The following is an 18,053-nucleotide window of genomic DNA, read 5'->3' as shown; positions in this document are numbered from 1 at the left end:
CGTGCTCAGGCCCCGCCGCCAGGCCCCCGCGGCGAGGCGGGATGCGGGGCGGCCGCTCACCATCTCCATGCCGTTCTTCTTCATGCGGCGGCAGGACTTGAGGTACGTGCGGATGCGCTTGCGAGCCCGCTCCTGGAACTCTGGGAACTGCCGGCTGCAGGACTCGATGATGGCCTGGATCTTCTCTTTGGGCTGCTTGGAGATGGGAACCATCCGGTCCAGGTTCTCGTCCACGAAAAGGCGCACGAACATCTGCAGAGCACAAAGACACGAGGTGGGAACGCTGAACCAGCACGAGGCGGGCTCACCAACCCTAACCCCGTCCCCGCGGTGCCGTCCTTACGTTGAAGGCCTTTAGCCTCTCCGGGTCCATCCCTTCCGAGTCATTTATCTTATCGTTGTCCTCGTGGTCATCGTGGTCGTCGTCATCTTCATCGGCCGTGGGGGCCCTGCCGACGGTCAGGTCCTCGGGGCAGCCGCTGACTTCGGTCTTGATGGAGTCGTAGCTGCCGGAGCTGTACGGAGGGGACTGCGAGGAGACAGGGGTTACCGTGGGCACCTCGCACCGCCCCGCAGGCGCAGCCGTGGGACGGGCAGCTCAAAATCCTTTTCCTTGGCTCGATGTTGCTGTTCCCCTTCCTCATGTCCCAGCCTCCCCCTCGCAGCCCAGCCCGCGAGCACCACGTGCGGCCGCGTGCGCTCGCTCCCCGCATGCTGTGCCCCGCGCGGGGGATTGGGACCGCGCAGCCCAGCCCAGCCCCGTACCTCTGCCGTGGTCTTCACCGCGTACTTGACCCTGCTGCGCAGCCCGTCGGTGCTGCAGCTGTCCGACTGGTAGGAGGGGGTGACGTGGGCAGGCGTCAGCTTGTCGCAGAGGTTGATGGGCTGGTCGTCGGCGGAGGCGGTGAAGTCCATGGGGGCCGCGGTGCCATTGCCGTTCATTTCGGGGAAGGCGCTGTCGCCCTGCGTGCTGCTGGAGGTGGAGGGGTTCAGGGTGGAGGAGCCATTCCCGCTGCAGCTCTCTGATGAGGAGTCATCTGCAAGGAGAGACGCACGGTCACCCCGGGGATGCCCTAGGGCCACGGCCCCGAGGCGGCAGCCCCGGCCCCCCCACCATGTTCCCCTCCCAGCCCGGCTGGACGTACAGCATGGCCACGGTGCTGCTCGGAGAGGCCTGGCCTCGCTGCGAGGTGCTCAGGGACAGACGGCACAGCCAGCTCCGGACTCTCGCAGGCAGCAGCCGGAGGCTGTAGGGCCATCGCTTTACGGCTCCGCTGCCTCGTTCCTCAGAGCCACCGGACACTGCCGCTCCCTGCACCCTCTGCACCGCGGCCAGCTGTCCCCCTGTCCCCCTGTCCCTCTGTCCCTCTGGAGGTGTCAGTCCCACTGTCCGCACCTCCGCCCGGGGCCACGGCGCCCGGGCTTGAATAAGAACTTTGGAATTTGGTCCTTTTAGGTTTCTGTTTGCATTGCAGGGAGGAGAAAGGGGCATTTCCTCTCCCCGCCTGGGTCCCTTGCCTCCGAAGGCTTTCACAAGGGGTGCACCTGGCACAGTTTGGGACCTGGCGCGGGAGGGATGAGATGAACTCCAGCACCCAGGGAGCCACAGCGAGGACCTGCCCCTTGTGTGTAAGCGCAGGATCACCTGGGGAGGAAAAAGTGGGCTCGTGCAGCCTGCAAGCGGCTTTGGGAGCTTTGTAAACAGCCTGCAGACCCCTTGGCAAGGCTCCTCGGGCATGCTGCTGGAGGATGGGGGCAGGGGGCTTCCACACACATTCTGCCTGTCCCTCCCAGCTCAATACCAACTGACCACGACCCACCCAACGTACAAGATCTCCTTCCCTGCCCACGTCCCCATGCCCCCAGCACCAATCACGCACCGACCGCAGCCCCTTTTGGGGCTCTCTCGTCCCCTTGTGCCGTGCCCCTCCCGGGCTCAGCTCCCCCGGGGCCACCAGGGCGGCCGCTCCCATCCCTCCCTGCCCTCCCTCTTCCCGCTGCTGCTTTTCCAAATGCAAAGCTCTGCTGGCAGCCACGGCCTCCCCACAGTGCCCCATTGCCCATGCAAAACATCGCCCTCGCCGCACCCTGTGGGCCCAGCCCCGGCGGCACCACGCACCCTCCCCTGCCCCAACCCCGCTTTCTCTTTTTCCGTCCGGTCACACACCCGGGTCTTTGACTGTCCACAGCCTCCCATGTTTGTGCTGCTCTGCCTGGCTGCAGCAGAGCCCGTCCCTGTCCCCATCCCCGTCCCCATCCCCTGTGCTGCCAGCAGCCCCACGCCCACCAAGGAGCCCGACCCCAGGCCAGGGAGGACATCTTTAAACCCCGCTCAGCCCCTGCCCCTGCCCCCCCCCCTCGCTGCAGTAAATCCTTTATTTCATTAGGTGCCTCCGCAAGAGGGAAAGGGCGAAGCACGTGGGGAGCCGCTTCCTGTGCAAGTGTGCGCCGAGCTGCGAACAAAGAAGCTGCAGCCGGTGACAAGCAGATGGCGGTCCCTGGTCCCTGGTCCCTGGTCCCCAATCCCTGGTCCCCAATCCTTGGTCCCCAGCCCCAGGTTCGGGCTGTGGGGTGGCCCCGGCCCCGTGTCGCCAGCTGCCGGCACATGGGCTCAGAGTCCAAAGGTGTGCGGGCGCGGGGCAGAGGGACGGTGCCCGGCTGCTGCCACCCTCCTCCTCCTCCTTCTCCCACCCCCCCGGCCAGCATCTGCAGGGAACTTTAATGAGAGGCTGCAGCGAACTTTCCTGTGACCCCTGCGGAGGCTGCAGCAGCGCAGGACTTTGTATCCCTTAAAATAAACAGACTTGAGGACGCTCAGGCACCCGAACAGTCCGTGGGGGCCGGCCAGGGCCATGCATGTCCCGAACCGCCCCAGCACAGGCACGAGCGCTCCCTGCTCCAAGACTGCTCCATCCCCTGCAAGCCCCCGAATTAAAACAGCCCCGCTCGAGTTCCCTGTCCCTTTCCCTTCCCTGACCCACTCATGGTCTGGGAGCAGGCAGAAACCCTGGCTCCTGGCTGAGGCAAGCGCAGGCTCCACGCCCCGGGCACCCTCCATGCCCATGGCCCCGTGGGGTGCTGCAGCCCGGCCCATGGCACCAGCACGATGCCGGAGGTGCTGCCAGCTGCCGCCCGGGGCTGAGGGCATGGAAGGTGCCCGCAGGCTTTGCTCTGCAGCCGGCAGCAAGGCTGCCAGCCCCAGCTTAGCTCCCTCATGTTCTCCCGGCTGCTCCACACCCGAGCCCCCTGCCCCGTGCACGCATGGGGCAGGCACGTGGGCTTGTGGCCAAACCCAGCACGGACTCCGTGTCCTCGACTGGCCGCGGCTCTGCCTCCCCCCATCCCATCCGGCTGGGGCTGGGCACTGCACAGGATCCATGGGCACTGCAGCTGGTGTGGGCGCAGGATCCATGCCAGCTTGGGGCAGGTGGCAGGGGCACAGAGGGCTGGTGGAGGCTGAGCCTCGTCCCTCCCCCTGCTCTCCTCCCAGGGCTCAGAGGGAGGCTCCGGCCTCATCCTGCGATGCCTCTCGGGGGGATTAAGGAGCATTATTGCCGTGCGCAGAGGCGCGAGCTGCACACCAGGCCCCATCGCCAGCCCAGGCACAGCCACAGCGACCACACGGCCGATCAGTGTCAATGGCAGGGACCTCCCGTCAGCTCCCTGGAGCACCCCGGCAGCCCCCGGCATGGCACCCAGCACAGAGACCCCCAACGGGCAGGGGGCACAGAGGGAGGCAGCACCTGGGAGAAGAGTTCGCAGCGCTCTGAGCATCCCCACTCTGATGTGAGCATCCCTGCCCTGCCCCGGGCATCCTCAGACTGCCCTGCCCACCCCTCCAGCCTCCCCGTAGCCCCCAGCTCAGCCCCGTTGGCATCGCTGGTCCTGTGCCGGCTGCTTACACCGGGCAGGGTGCAGGGGGAGGCACGGCCCTCCTCCCGGCTTCCGATGTCTCGGGGTTGCCTTTGTGTTGCACAAAACACGCACAGCAGCTGCAAACCAGGTTTCTAGCCAGTCCCACCGCGTTTACAAACCTTGGCTTTGCTACAGACAAAAAATGTTGAAAACAAACACGAAGTGGTGTTAAGGAGCCCGTTCAGGTGGAATACAGAAATGAAATGGGAATTGAACATAAGGGACCAGCACCTACTGCAAGAACAATTTTGTTTAAACCGAGGATGAATGGGCGTAAATAGCGAGGTCTGTAAACCCACTAGCTACAGATAATTTTCTTAATTCTTCACTTTTATGGGTTACGCTCTCCCAGAAGCTCTGTTTGTAGAACGGTGGATTAATCTCAGTCTTGTGGGCAGAGAAACGGCTGCAAATCCAGATTGCCGAGGACCATGGATCAGAACGGGAATGGCTTCAGCCAGCTTAAAACCAGGGAAACCCTCGGGAGGGAGCACCGGGGCAGCTCCGGCCCATGGCCAGCAGTGAGCGGTGCCCTGGGGGGGCTGGATTCAGACCCCCCCCCCCCGCATGGGTGCTGGGACCAGACTTGGGTGCTGGGCCCAGGGCTCGCTTGGCCACAGTGGATGCTGTCGGAGAGCCCGGCCCTGCGCCTGGCCCCACGCACCCTCCACTGGGGACGTGGCATCTGCAGGACCGCGAGCAGGGGTGAGGGAGGGCTGCGCTCCCAGACACCGCCGCTGAGACACGCACACCAAACTTCTGCGATTTGGGAGCTTTGCTGCAAACTCCCAGAGCGCGCCCAAAATACACAGATAAATAGCAGGGCTCCGCGAGCAGCAGGAGAGCAAAGCCAGGCTGTGCAGCCATGAATATATTCATTATCAACCAGCACGAGTCTCGTGAGCTCTCTGCTCGCGGCTGGAGTTTGGCTGAGCGAGGAGCCCCTCTAATGAGGATAATTGGAAGCCCCTCTGCTCCACCCCCACGACCTAATTGAAGCAGATGGAACTGTAAAAACAATGTCACTTCGAGCTGGTTTGATCTTTCAGTTGGGAAGCGAAATATTTCATTCCCCAATCGAACCTCCGGAGCCGGGGCTCCGCGGGCTGGGGGATGGAGGCGGAGGAGCCCCTGAAAGCCGGGCGCGTGGATGGGCGCAGGGGCCGGGGTGGAAGCACCCTCGGCACGGGATCCCCGCTCCCTTCTGCCACGGCCACACCAGCGCCAGCACCGCGAGGGGCGAGGGCGAGCGGCGGCTGCGGAGCGGGGAGGCAGCGCCGGGTCTATTGTGGCCTCCGTCCCTCCCCGGCTGCGCCAATCCCAGGGAAGCGTCGAAGCAAAATGGCTTCTTGGGTAGTGGTGATGGGGGAGGAGGGGATCAGTCACTTATTAAATGAATTAATCAGGGCTCAGCGTTTTCATTTTGAAGAGGCTTCTGGATTATCCTTGATTTCTGTGACACTGGATTTGCAGAGATCAGGAGGGGAAGGGGAGATTTCCAACACCTGCTCCCCGGGAGATTTTACGGCAGGGAAGTGGTTGGGTTTAACATCTATGTCAGCGAGGGCCACCGCGCTGCTGTCCAAAGGCAGAATTAAAGATGAATGGGGCAAATTGTTCCTCCTCCTGTCACATCTCCAGAGCGAAGACAAAACCTCTTTTGACTTGGAAAACAATGAGCTTATGTAAGAGCCAGCGGCCCACGGAAACCTCGCCGCAGCCCCGCACCGCCACGGCGGGGCAGGGGCCACCAAGCCCCCGGCTGGGACCGGGACCAGGACAGGGGGCTCAGCCCTTGCCCACCCGCCCATGGCCGGCACTGGGAGCACTGGGGTCCCGGGGAGCCCCCTGCTCCCCGCACTGCCCAGCTGTGCCCACCCATGCCCATGGTGGTGGCAGAGGTGGCCGTGCCCAGCGCCGTGTCACCCGCACGGGCTGGAGCTTCGCATCCAGCCTGCAAACGACTGTCAAAAGTGTTCAAAGCATCCCACAGACGTCTGACTGTAACAACAGCCAGGAAGATGAAAAGTGCCATAAATTATTCACTCACAAAAGAGACGAGAAGGGGGAAGAAGGGGAGGAGGAAAGCCTGCGAGGAAGGGATACTTAATACAAATTAGAGAGACGGAGTGGGAAAGGGGGCCTCACGGGGGGCCACTGCTGGGCAGGAGCACAGCTTTCATCAGGCCCAAGCGGGTGGCGTTCCAGGGCCTCAGCACCCAAGGGCAGGGTGCTGAGAGGCCGGAGGGGACGTCTGCTTTCTCCAGGTCCTGCCCGGCTGATTTCCTCCAAGACGCGCAAAAAAGAAAAAAAGAAACATCGATGGGAGATGCGGAGAAGTGGGGCTGGCCAGCATCCAGTTAAGACACTGTATTTCCTGTCTTCCTTCGTTAATGCAAACCTCGCTAGGTCCCAGACGAAACCTCCATCCTCCGCCCGCCCTCCCGGAGCCCCCGGCGAGCCGGACACCTGGCACGGCTGGGCACGGAGCATGGCCGCAGGCAGGCCCGGCCAGACAAGGCAGCGCTGTGCGGCCACGGCCCCTCCCCGGCACCCCCGGTGCCCCCCAGTGCCGTCTCCCGCGGCCAGAGGGAGCGGCCACACGGCGGGGGGCCTCGCGACAGACATCTTCCCTCGCACCGCAGCTGCAGGAGGCCTCGTGGCTTGGATTTCCCTTGTCCCTGCTGCCAGGATGGTGGCAGTGGGTAAGGGATTCGGAGCACCCTGCTTAGCCAAGGCATGTTCTGAGGGGTCGCCCCGCTGCCCCCGCTTGCTGGGCAGGCTGGGGATGCTCAGATTCAAGGATGGAGGTGGGGGCACAAGGATCAGAGGCGCCCAGCTCAGCGCTGCTGGGTTTGCACCCAGGATAAACAAAACGATGACTGCTCAACCTGGAGGCAGGCGCAGGGAGCCTGGCGTCCCGTTCAGCTCCAAGGGTGGGTGAAGCTGGGGTCCTTCAGCACCATGCTGCGTTCCTCAGGCTCCAGAAGCGGCTGGAACAAGGGTGCCTGCTGTTGGAGGGGGCCTTTGATCCCTCCCGATCAACAGAAGTGCCCTGGGGAGAGGTGAGGGCACAGCGAGCCACCAGCCCCATATGGCCCAGGCAGGGCAGAGGGGGGAGGATGGCCCTGCGTGGTGCCTCCTCACCCCAAGCTGGGGTCTCTAAGAGAGTGAAGTCCCACACTGGTGCAGGAAGCCCTGAAAAGTGAGAATTTGGCAGCCTGGGAAAAGCACAGACAGATCCGGTCAGGGCCTGCTGAATCCCTGCAGCGAGCGCCCTGTGGTTGAGCCGTTGGGGTGGCTGTGGCATGGGGCAGGCCGAGCTCAGCGTGCAGGCACTGCCCAGCTTCTGGTGAGCGTTTTTCCAGAGGCTCGCTCCTCTCCCCAGAAACCTCTCTGCTGTGTCAGTACCGCAGGGAACCTGGAGATGTGCAGAGAGTCAGAGGCACCTTGGGAAATGACGGTGCTGCGACCAGGAGCCACGGCACGTGTGCGGTGCCAGAAGAGGTGGGATAGTTTGTGCTGCCCCTGCCATTCCCCAGGTGTCCTGAGGAGCCACAAGCACCCCCGCTCCCCAGGACACCATCCAGAAATAACGCCCGCATGCACATCCCCATGGCTTCTCCTCGAAGCGCTCCCGGGGGACGTCCCCGGCACCCAGGAGCCTTCCCGAGGGCTGCCCTGCCGAGCGTGCGCGTTCACAGCTAAGGAGGTTAAGAAGGTCCTTTCTCCAAGGTCTGGATTAGCGCCTGCTGCTCCAGGCAGACCAGACTCAGCAGGGACGCTGCCAGGCACCAAGGACGGCGTGCAGGGACCTCACCCAGAGCGATCTGTCCCAGGGCAGTGCCACGGAGCAGCCCCATGCCCGCAGGGAGGCAGAACCAGCGCTGGGGAGCCAGCCTGCCTGCTCAGAAGGACGGGGGCGAGGGGCAGCCCCTTCCCCTGGCTTCCCAACCCCAGCTGCCCACGCCTGAAGCCAGCTCAGGCAGGGCAGCGCCTGACGCCCGGGACTTTGGGGAGGGTGACGGGTGTGGAGTCAGCACAACGCTGCCGCTTTCGGGGGCGTTTTGCTCCCAACTCATGCTGGCTCCCACGGCCACGTCCCTCCAGGATGTCCTGCACAATGGCTCAGCTCCAGCAGCAAAAAGTTGATGTTGATCTTGCTGCTGCTCTGGGTATCCACCGGCTTCCTGCGGGGCACGTATGCTGTGAGTAACATCCTATGGGGAAGGGATGTTGCAGGGAGCTTCACGTTTTCCATGCTGGGGCCCGCAGGATGAGTAACAAAGGAAAATGGAAGGAGCAAGTGTGTGCCTGTGCCGGCGGCGCTGCTCAGGGCTGTCTGACCCTGCGTCCCACCATGTCCCTGCATCCTGCTGTGCGTCTCCGTGTCCTGCAACGCGTCCCTGGGTTCTTACACCCTGCGGTGTGTCCCTACCTCCACACGTCCCAACACGAGCCCCATCTCTGCAGCTGATGCTCTCCCGACAGTGTCTTCTGCTATCCCTTACCTCCCGAAGACATTAGCTCCTATTTGTTCTCCCCGCTGTTCCAAAGCCTGACGCTGTTTGCAGCGTGGTTATACCGGGCCAAGGTTTCTGGGCACGCAGACAAAATAAGGTGTTGGCTTCTGTCCGAGCTGCTTTTTAGCTCTCTGAAGATTTAGCAGATACCTGTGTATCAAAGCGTGGGACAACCGTTTCCTGCTCTCACGCCTTTCTGGATTTCATGCGGCTGTGCTTGTGTGTCATATGAGAGTACGCTCTTTGCAGCCCTCTAGAAGACCTGAAGTTGGTGCTTCAGTACTCCAAACAAGGCTTTTTTTTAAACAAGCGTGTCAGATGATACTGCTGTCCAAACAGGCAACTCTTCATTAAAAGTCTATACTTTAGGAAGCCTTTCACAGAAAACACACTCCAGGCACCCTTCCCGGTGAACGACGGCAGACGGGAGCAGCTCAGAACCTGAGAAGGATTTTCAGGGGAAGGAGACCAAGCACAAAGTACTCTGAACAGAGCCCTTGTGCCACCACGGCTTGTGCCCTCTGTGCGGTGCCTCTTGGACAGCTTACAAGTGCTGGTTGCTGACACTGGTTTCCCTGGGAGTCTTGCACGTGGACAGCCCCAGTAAGCCAGCATGAACAAGGGAAAACACGTTTGCTTCTTTAAAAAGACTTCTCATGGGCCATGAGAAGAGGAAACTGAAGAGTGCTCAACATTTTAATTCATATACATTCACTTCCTCACGCCAGTAATTCGCCTTTCCCTTCGCAACACGATGCCCCCTCTCCACGCTGTGCTCCTCTCCTCCAGCCCGGTGCCCTCCAGGTCCCCCCTTGGCACTTCCCTCGCCCGGGCCACGGCGTCGCCTTCGCAGCCTCTCGCGGGCTGCAGCCCCCTGGGAGCGGTGCTTCGATACAGGGGCTGATTGAGGCCTTCCACCCCAGCAGCACTGGGCTGAATTTTGCAGCTCCAGCACTGGACACCAGCCATGGATCCTCACCACAGTGACAAAACTGGGCTCCTCTCATTCGGCCCCACACACCCCCTTAAGGAGGACAGCCTGATGGAAACCCCAGTGTTGGGCTTCTACTGGAAGGGCCTCATTAGTAACCCCGGACTCAGCTTGCTTACCCTGACTCCCCCACTTCTGACATGCTGAGTCTACCTCTTTTAGCCTTTTTCCAGTTCGCTTCCATTCCTCACAAAAGGAAGGAGCTATTTGTCCTTCATCACTCACAACTGAACCTTACAAGAGAAACCAGAGGAGCCAAGAAGGGCCCCAAAGAGTACACCTGCTTTTGAAGAAAAATCACAGGGCATGAAAAATTGGACGCATTTCCTAAGAGGGCAGAGAAAGGATTTAGCTTGAGTGAGAATATCTTGATTTGCCTAAATACGTGAGTCCCTTATTAAATTACTCTCCTGGTGAATAACAGTGTTGAGCAAAGGGTTCAAAACCGTGTCATTCTAGATTGTAAATGAGACTTGGAAATACAGTGGTGAGGGATAAGCCGCAAGCCTGAAATGTCCTGGCAGGAGAACAGCAAAGTTCAGGGGATATGGAGAGACCTGGAAAGGCCACGGGTAAGAGAGGCCATGGTGCTCGAGGCTCTGCCATGGGAGCCCTGCCCACAGCCTGGCCCGGAGCGCCCGGAGCGGTGCAAGCACCCAAGTGCCCTCCCGGCACCGTGGGCACAGCCCTGGCACAGCCTTGCCGGGCAGGGCACTGCAGCACCGGACAGTTTCACATCCCCCCTGAGGCTCCTGGATGGTTTTAAAATTAGCAGCTTCTCCAAAGTGCAGCTGCGCAATAGGAACTGGGTGCCATGGTGCACCGGACTAATGAACGGAGCACCCCTGTCACATTGCCTCTGGCCACACAGAGCCACCCCAGGGAGATCCGTGGGTATGAAAGCCCTTTCCTTCTTGGGGGTTCCCAGTCCCCTTTTGTAGAGCTCCCCCCCACAGCCCGGGCTGCCCCCAGTCCCTTCCTGCCATCCCAGCAGCATCTGAGACGTGGATAAGAGATTCAACCTCCTGAGCACAGGCTGAGAGGCAGTCCAAGCACCGAACGCGTGCAAGCATCACGGAGATGAACTCTGACCTGAACTCGTACTTCTACCACTTATTTACTCGAGCATTTCTTTAAACCAGCTCGCTTCACAGAAGTCACACAACACAACTTCGTACTGCCTCCCACCCATCCCACGTGCAGCACCTCCAGCCCCTTCCAACCGCCTGCCCAAAGCGAGGAGACGCCCCGCGGCCACCCCGCAGCCTCGTTGCATCCGGTTCCTGCAGAGGACACATTTCTTGCCTGGGGACCACACATGCTGCCCACAGGGCAACTTCCCAGGCACGGGCAGCTGCGGCCAGTACCGCAAAGGGCTGGTCTCCTCCCTGCGGCAGGCCGAGGACTAAGGGGTCTCCTCGCCACACCTGGGGAGCGCCAGCACCCGGTGCAGGAGGAGCTCGGGCCATGTCCCCGCACAGGGACCCTCAGCTCGGAGCTGGGGAGGGCCCCGGCTGACAGCAACCTGGAGGTGAACGGGAAGGCTTTGAAGCCTGTGCTGATATGAAATCCATCCTAGAGGTGGGACACCTGATCAGAAAGGCCTGGTTAATGTTTAATAAGTCACAAAAACATCCTGAGCGAGAGACGCCGAGCTCTTCCCGCCCGCCGCGGGCACTCACCGTCCTCCTGGCCGTGCAGGTTCTGCGGGCTGCGCATGCTCTCGTCCTGGCTGGGGCTCAGGCTGGAGTTCAGGTGCTGGTCAGCTGAGATCCATGTGGAGTCGTTCATATCAAAGTCCTCGCTGCTCACCGATGTCTCATCCTAGGGGCAAGCAGGAAAGGGTTAACGCGCCGAGCTATTTTCTTTCCTCCATTCTCCAGCTCTAGCATCTCCTGACCGCACGCCCTCCTAAAAGCCATTCGGCCCGCAGCTCCTGCACCCCACGGAAACTTGCCGGCCCCGAGCCCTGGCGAGCAGCCCCGGGGTAGGTGGTTTTCCCAGCGGAGAACGCCCCAGCTCTGCTTCCTGCCTGAAGACGTGCCTGAGCAATGGCACTGTCTCTAATTGAGGACAATTAGAAAGAGCTCGCATCCTGTAGGAGCGGATGGCTGAGCCCTGGAGTTTACCCTTTAATCTCCATCCACACCAGCATGTTTCTGGCAAGCGAGCGGCATGTGGGAGCTGGGGCCAGGGCGCAGCTCCATTAAAACGGCTGCGTAAAACATCGCAGACTTTCCCCCAGACCAAATCATCTGCTGCAGGGGAGCGTCTGGAGGGGGTAGCCGGGGATGGTGCCATCGGTCCCCACGGCCCCCAGCTGCCCGATGCTGCAGAAAAGGCCCCCGGAGGGAAGGGGGTTGTGTTAGCAAAGGGAGGACCCCGAGGCTGGGTGGCTGAGGCTCCTCCAGGCTGGAGGCTGGAGGCCAGCACTGGCAGAGGGGCTGCAGTGGCCCCTGCCCGCCCCGGGAGGCACCGCCTGGGGCAGGAGAGCCCTGCCACCCCCGGCAGCAGCTTCCCGGCGGCATAGATTGCATTCCTCTCTCCCACTCCTGCTGCTGAAAGGACATTTTCTCTCTCCCTTCTGGCTAACCTTTACAGTACTTCGAGACACACCCCTTGGATCGCTTCCAGAGCCGGAAAGGTCAGCCGCAGGATTTCAAAACCATCACCATCCAGGCAGTGCTGAGATCCTGAATGAGAGGAGGGGCCGGGGGAGCTCCCCGAGCCGAGCCCTCCGAGCCGAGCACGCCGCTTCGCAGGAAGCAGATGCGCGTCCCCGTATCCACACGGCCCCGCCGGCAATTCCTTTATCTGCCTTCCTCTCCCCAGCCGCCCTCCCAAAATAACGGACGGAGACCGCATCCAGGGCTGCGGGGTGGAGGGGAACACCAAAAATGTTTCCAGAAGCGCTTTCAACCGCGCTTTCCTTTGATTGAAGTATTTCAAAGGCTTGTAAATGCTCAGCTCCTTTTCTTTCCTTCCCCTCGTCCTGAGATAACATACACCACCCGCTCCCTTTCCGTGTAAGAAGCAATTGGCAAGAACCCCTCCAACGTAAGGCTGTGCCTCATAAAAACTGCCCTGTCTGGCTGCCTCTGGCTGACAGTTTTTATTGTGAACAAATAAATGTCTTTAAAGACAGGTTTGTGCTTTTCCTCCCGCTCCCTGTCCCTGCAGACACATCTGCTGGCCTGAGGCAGGAGCTGCAGGCGCTGGCTCGCGCCACCCCCAGCCTCCCGGGGAGTTTCCTGGAATTTACGGCTCAGCTGCCCACTGCCCCGGGACCGGGGTGCCCGCACACACCGCACCCACATGCAAGGGGCCCCCGGTGCAGAGCCTGCACTTGCATGGGGCTCGAGCAGGGCAGGTGGTGCTGGGAGGGCACTGGGACATGTTGGAAGGGCAGTGGGACGTGCTGGGAGGCACTGGGAGGCACGCTGCTGCTGGCACACTGAGCTGCTGCCCCAGCCAGGAAGCAATCCTGCCTCTCCGCAAACTCCATCTTGCACGTACAGGAGAGGAGCGCACAGGTCTCCCTGCTGCACGCTTTCTATAGTCCCGTTATTGCACGCATTTACAGGGAGCCAGCCACCCTACTATCTGGCCTTCTGCACAAGGCTTACCCAAGATTACTGTCGGAGCTTAAGAGACAAACAGAAATGCCAAGGTCCCTGCTGCCCACAGCCTAACACCTGGCAGCTGGAGGGTGAGGAGCCCTGGGAGCGACCAGAAGGTTTTCGGACAGTGCCTGGCTCAGGCGTAACTTCGCAGGGCTCGCGTTGCAGAGGATGCCCAGCCTCGGCACCCGAACGTAGCCCAGGAGGCATCACGCTCTGCATGCATTCACACGGGTCAGAAAATCAGAGCCACGAAGATGTCTTGCATGCACATGCTATGTAAAGTGCTTTACAAATGTGTACAATTCTCTCGAGGTGCAATAACATTAGCCTATTATTAGAAATAACCTGGGTATCAAAGCAGAAACTGATAAGCCATAAATGACTCAAGACAAACAAGGCCGCCGCACATTCTCAGGTCCACGCTCCAGCCACCAGCAGGGAGCATGCTGCTGATGCGGGACCCTGCCCAGCAATCCCATCCCCGTGTCCTCGGTGTCACCCTCTGCTTTCAGCCAAGGCCGCCTGCTTTTCAGCACTCATACCCTCATCCAAAACGCAACCGGGATAAACCTCCCTGGCAGCACACGGGTCCGGGAGCAGAGCGCACCCCAAGCGATGCCCAGCTAACGCTGCCGGTGATGCTGCGGCGAGCAACTCGACAGGGTCCCAGCAGCGACCAGCCCGAGCCAGGGGTGTGAGCTGCTGGAGGAGCCCCTCTGCTTGGCACCAAGAGACGGGGCCCTGGGAGCTCCTTGCGCCTCTGCATCTCTTCCCTGAACAGAGCGGGGCTGCAGCCCAGGGAGCTGCTCTGCTGCACACCCTGGCAGCCCCGGCTGTGGCTCCGGCAACCAGTGTGCCCCTGCACCCACCTCGTCGCTGCCAGCGGGGCCACCAGCAGCCACCGGCACACTCTCTCCTCACAACACCCATCGGGGCTGGACAGCCGGGCTTTGTGACCTCCTCTGCTGCCCATCCATGCCAGCAGTGACTCCCAGCACTGCCCTGAAGCCGCCAGCCAGACCCCGGGGCTGCGGCACAGCTTCCCGGCACCAAAGCACCCAGCCCCGGGATCAAAACACCTGGCAGGGCGGGCAGCTCCAAATTTTATCCAAAAGCCAGTAACCTGGCTGAACACCGAGACTCACAGCAGGCTCCACTGTCCAGGCAAACAAGGAAGCGTTTCTGAACAGTAGCAACAGCTACAACTCGGAGCAATACGGTAAATCTAATCTACCCTTCCACCCTCTTTTGGCTTGCGAGTCAGGCAGCTCATTCTTTTTCCTCTCTGGGTTCTCAGGAGAATTCTCTCTGCTAATTTCTTCTTTCCTGTAAACAAACTTCAAATGAAACTTTCATTAGAAAACAGAACACAATCCATTACCAGCGCCTGTCTCAGGACTGGCCGCCTCGTCCCCAGTTCCACGCCACTGGTGGCACAGAGGGGAGTGATAGTGCCTGCCCTGCTCCGCCGGCCCGCAGTCCCTCCTCAAACCCGAGCATTGTGGCCGCTGCCCTCCTCCTTCCTGCTTTGCCCAGCTCTCCAGAGAGATCTCCTCACCCCGCAGTAAAGTCCCATCGCTTTGTTTCCAACGTTCAAGGGACCGAGCGATCAAGGGTCAGGCAGTGTGCGTGCAGCTCCTCTTTTGAAAGGGGAAGTCGGATCCTGCTGGTGCGTTCACAAGCCCCACCCAAACATCGGAGCAGGACTCCAGGCACCGCGCAGGGTTTGGAAAAACAACATCCCTGCTCCTCTCCTTATCTACAGTCCAATATTCACAGCTGCTTTGCAGACACTCGCAGCCAATGTTTTCCAACTGGCAAAGGCAGACACTCGCATGTGCAGAACGAACGCTCGGCGTTTCTGTCCCACTTTTCATTCACGAATCTTCAGGCACCGTGTGTGCACTCATCTGCTGAGGCTCTCAACTTTCCTCCGCGTTGGGAAAGTATTCTTCCCGTTACCGAGCCAAAAGCCCGGGGTCCCGACGGCTGCATGGGCTGGTGCAAGAAGGCAGCAGGCTGGTGGTAGGTCCGGGAGCAGGAGCGAGACCTCCGCACTGTGACGCTTTAATTGCTAGACAACGTTTCTCCACCAGCAGCTCTCCTTGGAGAAAAACCTCCCGTAGCGCGGGCTGAACAGGGCAGGGGGGAGCTGCTCTTCTAACCGTATCTCGTAAATAAATGCAAGGCTATCGGTAACCTGCTTATTTTACAGCCTGGCTCAGTTTCTCAGGGACTGCCCTGCAAGCGTCTCTCCAGTCCTTTACACGCCGTGCCTTACGCTAAATATTCCAGGCTCCGGTTCTGAGGATAGTTTATTTTCTCTTTTCAAGGCCTTTCATTTTAAAACACGTCCTTTCAAGCCGCAGCCTCCTGTCCCAGTCGGATTTCCTTCCGTGGAGCAGGAACCGAGGCCGTGCGCCACGCAACCCCTCGGCGGGCAGCCTCGCTCAGCTTCCCACCAGCAGCAGCGGTGTTTTTAGAAGCAACAAAAGGCGACGCGTGACCGCCGGGCCCGTCACCACCGCACCTTGGTGCCAGCCGCGACCCGCCGGCCCCGCCGGGGCACGCAGCTCCCACCGCCAGCCCACGCGGCAGCGCGGCGCTCGGCAAGGAGCTATCAGGAAGGTGGCCTCATCTCCGTCTCAGCAACTGTTTAAACCCGGCCCTCTGAGCATGCCAAGAAGGTATTGAACCAGATTTGACCCTAACTTAACCAGTTCAGCGCAGAGAAAGGCTTACTAATGGAAGATAAACCACTCCGGGTCAAAGATGCGTACTGCAGCCACAAATGCTGTAGTGGTCGTTGCTTCGGGGAGCCCGAGGAGCCCCGAAGCGCAGCCGAGCACGCTCGGCTGTGGCGGCAGCGATCTGTGGCCGCGCTGCCCACTCGTGTGCGCGATCCACGCGCCAAACAAAATATCCCGGGCGCTCTTTGTCAGGTTACGTGCGTCCTCACCGAGGGCAATTCCTGCTGATTTGTACGGGACATGGCAACAATGAGTGTTTGTTACTTCCCAAAAACGGGTGAGCCACAACGTGAACAACAAATGGAAGGGGAAGGGAGGATCGCTGCCTCCCCCCCCCTCCCCCTTCCGAGTCCTCTTCTGGGAAAATCACCCCGAGGAGAGGCCCCGCGGCCAGCAAGTGGCAGGATGCCGCCCGCGGCCGCCCGGGCAGGGGGCGAGGGCTGCGGCTGCCCCTTCCCCGGCTGCCGCCCGCGGGCCGGGCCGGGCCGGGCCGTGCCGTGCCGCGCTCCTGCTGTTCAGCGGGGAGGTGCTGAACGCCGGGGTCGGTGCGCGGGGAGGGAGCCGGGCACGGCGGCGGCTCTGTCCCTGTCCTGCCCCTGCCCCTGCCCCCGTCCTGCCCCTGCCCGTGCTCTGCCCCTGCCCTGCCCCGGGCAGCCGTCGCCCGGCGCTGGGGTCCCGGTGCTCGCCCCACCGGACGCGCCCCGCTGCCGGGCGCAAGGCGGGGACCCCGCGGCGCCGCCTCCTCGCCAGGACCCTGCCGGGAACGAAAGGGCACCGGCGTCCTCCGCGCAGCCGGGGCAGCCACGGCCGGAGCCCGGCGGGGGCTTGGGGACGTCGGGGGACGCGGAGCCGCCGTCGGGACCCGAGCTCCTCGCTCCCGGCCCGGCCTCGCCCGGGCCCCGCGGGGAAGCGGGGACGGATCGCGGCGCAAAGCCGCCGGCAGCCGGGGCTCGGCGTGCGGCGGGGATTGACACGTAAGTAGGGCTTTACCTCGAGGGAGGAGGAGGCTATTTCCAGCACAATCCCCGCCCGGGGCCGGGGCCGGGGCCGGGGCCGGGGCCGGGGGAGCGGCGCGGCGATGGCGGCGGCGGCGCGGGGCCGGTGCCCGGGAATTAATGGGGCCGGAGCGCTCCCGCCGCCGCCTCCTCCCACTTTCTTCTGGGCTTTTGTGCTCTTCCGGGGAAGGGGGAGCGCGGGGAAGGACGCGCTAACCTTAACCCTTCCTCGCAGCCCCGCCGAGCCGCAACTTCCCGGGGAAGCGGGGCGGCGCGGCCGCTCCCCCCGGCCTCCTCCTCCTCCTCCTCCTCCTCCTCCTCCTCCTCCTCCCGGCCCCGGAGTTGGGGAACGGCCCCACCGCCGGGCCCCCGCCCCCGCCCCCGCCCCGCCCGCCCCCCGCCGCCGCCCGCAGCCCCCGCGCATCCCCCGGGGAGGGGGGTCCGGGGAGGGGGATCCGGGGGGGGCGCCTACCTGGAGCGGGGCCGGGGCCCTGCCGGCCTGCGCCAGCCCGGCGGCGCGGCTCGGTGCGCGGGGCGGGGAGGGACGGAGGGACGGAGGGAGGGGGCCCGGGCTGGCGGCGCTCCGGAGAGGCTGACAGCCAGCTGCTGCCCGGGGAGAGGGGCCGGCGCTGCGGAGCGCGTCACTCCCGGCTCCCGGGGGGGCGGGCGGGAGGGGTGGGGGGGGGGGGTTGGACAGGGAGGCGAGGGGGGGGTGCGAGCGGGGGCCCCGGCGGCCGCGGGCGGAGGGGGCGGAGGCGGCGGGGGAAGGGGAGCGGGGCCGCGGGGGGCGGGCGCAGCGGGCCGGGCGCGGCGGGGGGCGCGGGGAGCCGCGCCTGGAAGAGCACATTGTGGAGGGCCGGGGAGGGCCCTTCCTCCGGGAGGAAGAGACAATGTCCAGGGCCGGGCGCCTGCTGGAGAGCCGCGAGAATGCACGGCTCGGCTCGGCTCGGCACGGCACGGCACGGCACCGCCGGGGGGGCTGCACCCCGCTCGGCACCGCACGGCCCCAGGGACCCGCACCCCGGCCGGGGCCGCTCGGCTCAGCCCCGGGGTTTGTCCGCGCCGGGACCCCGGGGAGCGGGGCCGCCCTCGGCAGTGCCCGGGGGGTCGGGGCCGGCGCCCCCCCGCCTCGCGGCCGGCAGCCCGGTGGGCGCACGGTGCCCAAGCCCCCGCCTGCCGCCCCCGCCGAATCCTTTTGTTCCGGCCGCACGGGAGGGGAGCGGACGGGGGCCCCGCTCCGCGCCCCCGTGGCCGCC

At 62.9% G+C, this 18,053-nt stretch overlaps 1 protein-coding gene across 3 annotated transcripts in view; it reads right to left on the bottom strand.

The window, feature by feature from the left end:
• NOL4L (nucleolar protein 4 like) overlaps positions 1-18,053 on the bottom strand; it is a 57,035-nt gene that overhangs the window by 4,949 nt on the left and 34,033 nt on the right. For 2 of the 3 annotated variants that reach the window (XM_035567041.2, XM_050713955.1), the window contains 4 exons: positions 11,112-11,253; positions 766-1,037; positions 344-529; positions 61-252 (listed from right to left, as the gene is read on the bottom strand). In XM_035567041.2, the coding sequence (XP_035422934.1) occupies positions 61-252; positions 344-529; positions 766-1,037; positions 11,112-11,253 (792 nt within the window). Of the gene's footprint in view, positions 1-60; positions 253-343; positions 530-765; positions 1,038-11,111; positions 11,254-17,269; positions 17,404-18,053 lie in introns of those variants that run through there. The other variant, XM_050713956.1, reaches the window with a different exon arrangement.

This window comes from Cygnus atratus, chromosome 16, assembly GCF_013377495.2.
Source record: "Cygnus atratus isolate AKBS03 ecotype Queensland, Australia chromosome 16, CAtr_DNAZoo_HiC_assembly, whole genome shotgun sequence".
Classification (NCBI taxonomy): Eukaryota; Metazoa; Chordata; class Aves; order Anseriformes; family Anatidae; genus Cygnus; species Cygnus atratus.
The sequence above is the reverse complement of the archived record's forward strand: the minus strand, read 5'-3'. Positions and strand labels throughout refer to the sequence as shown.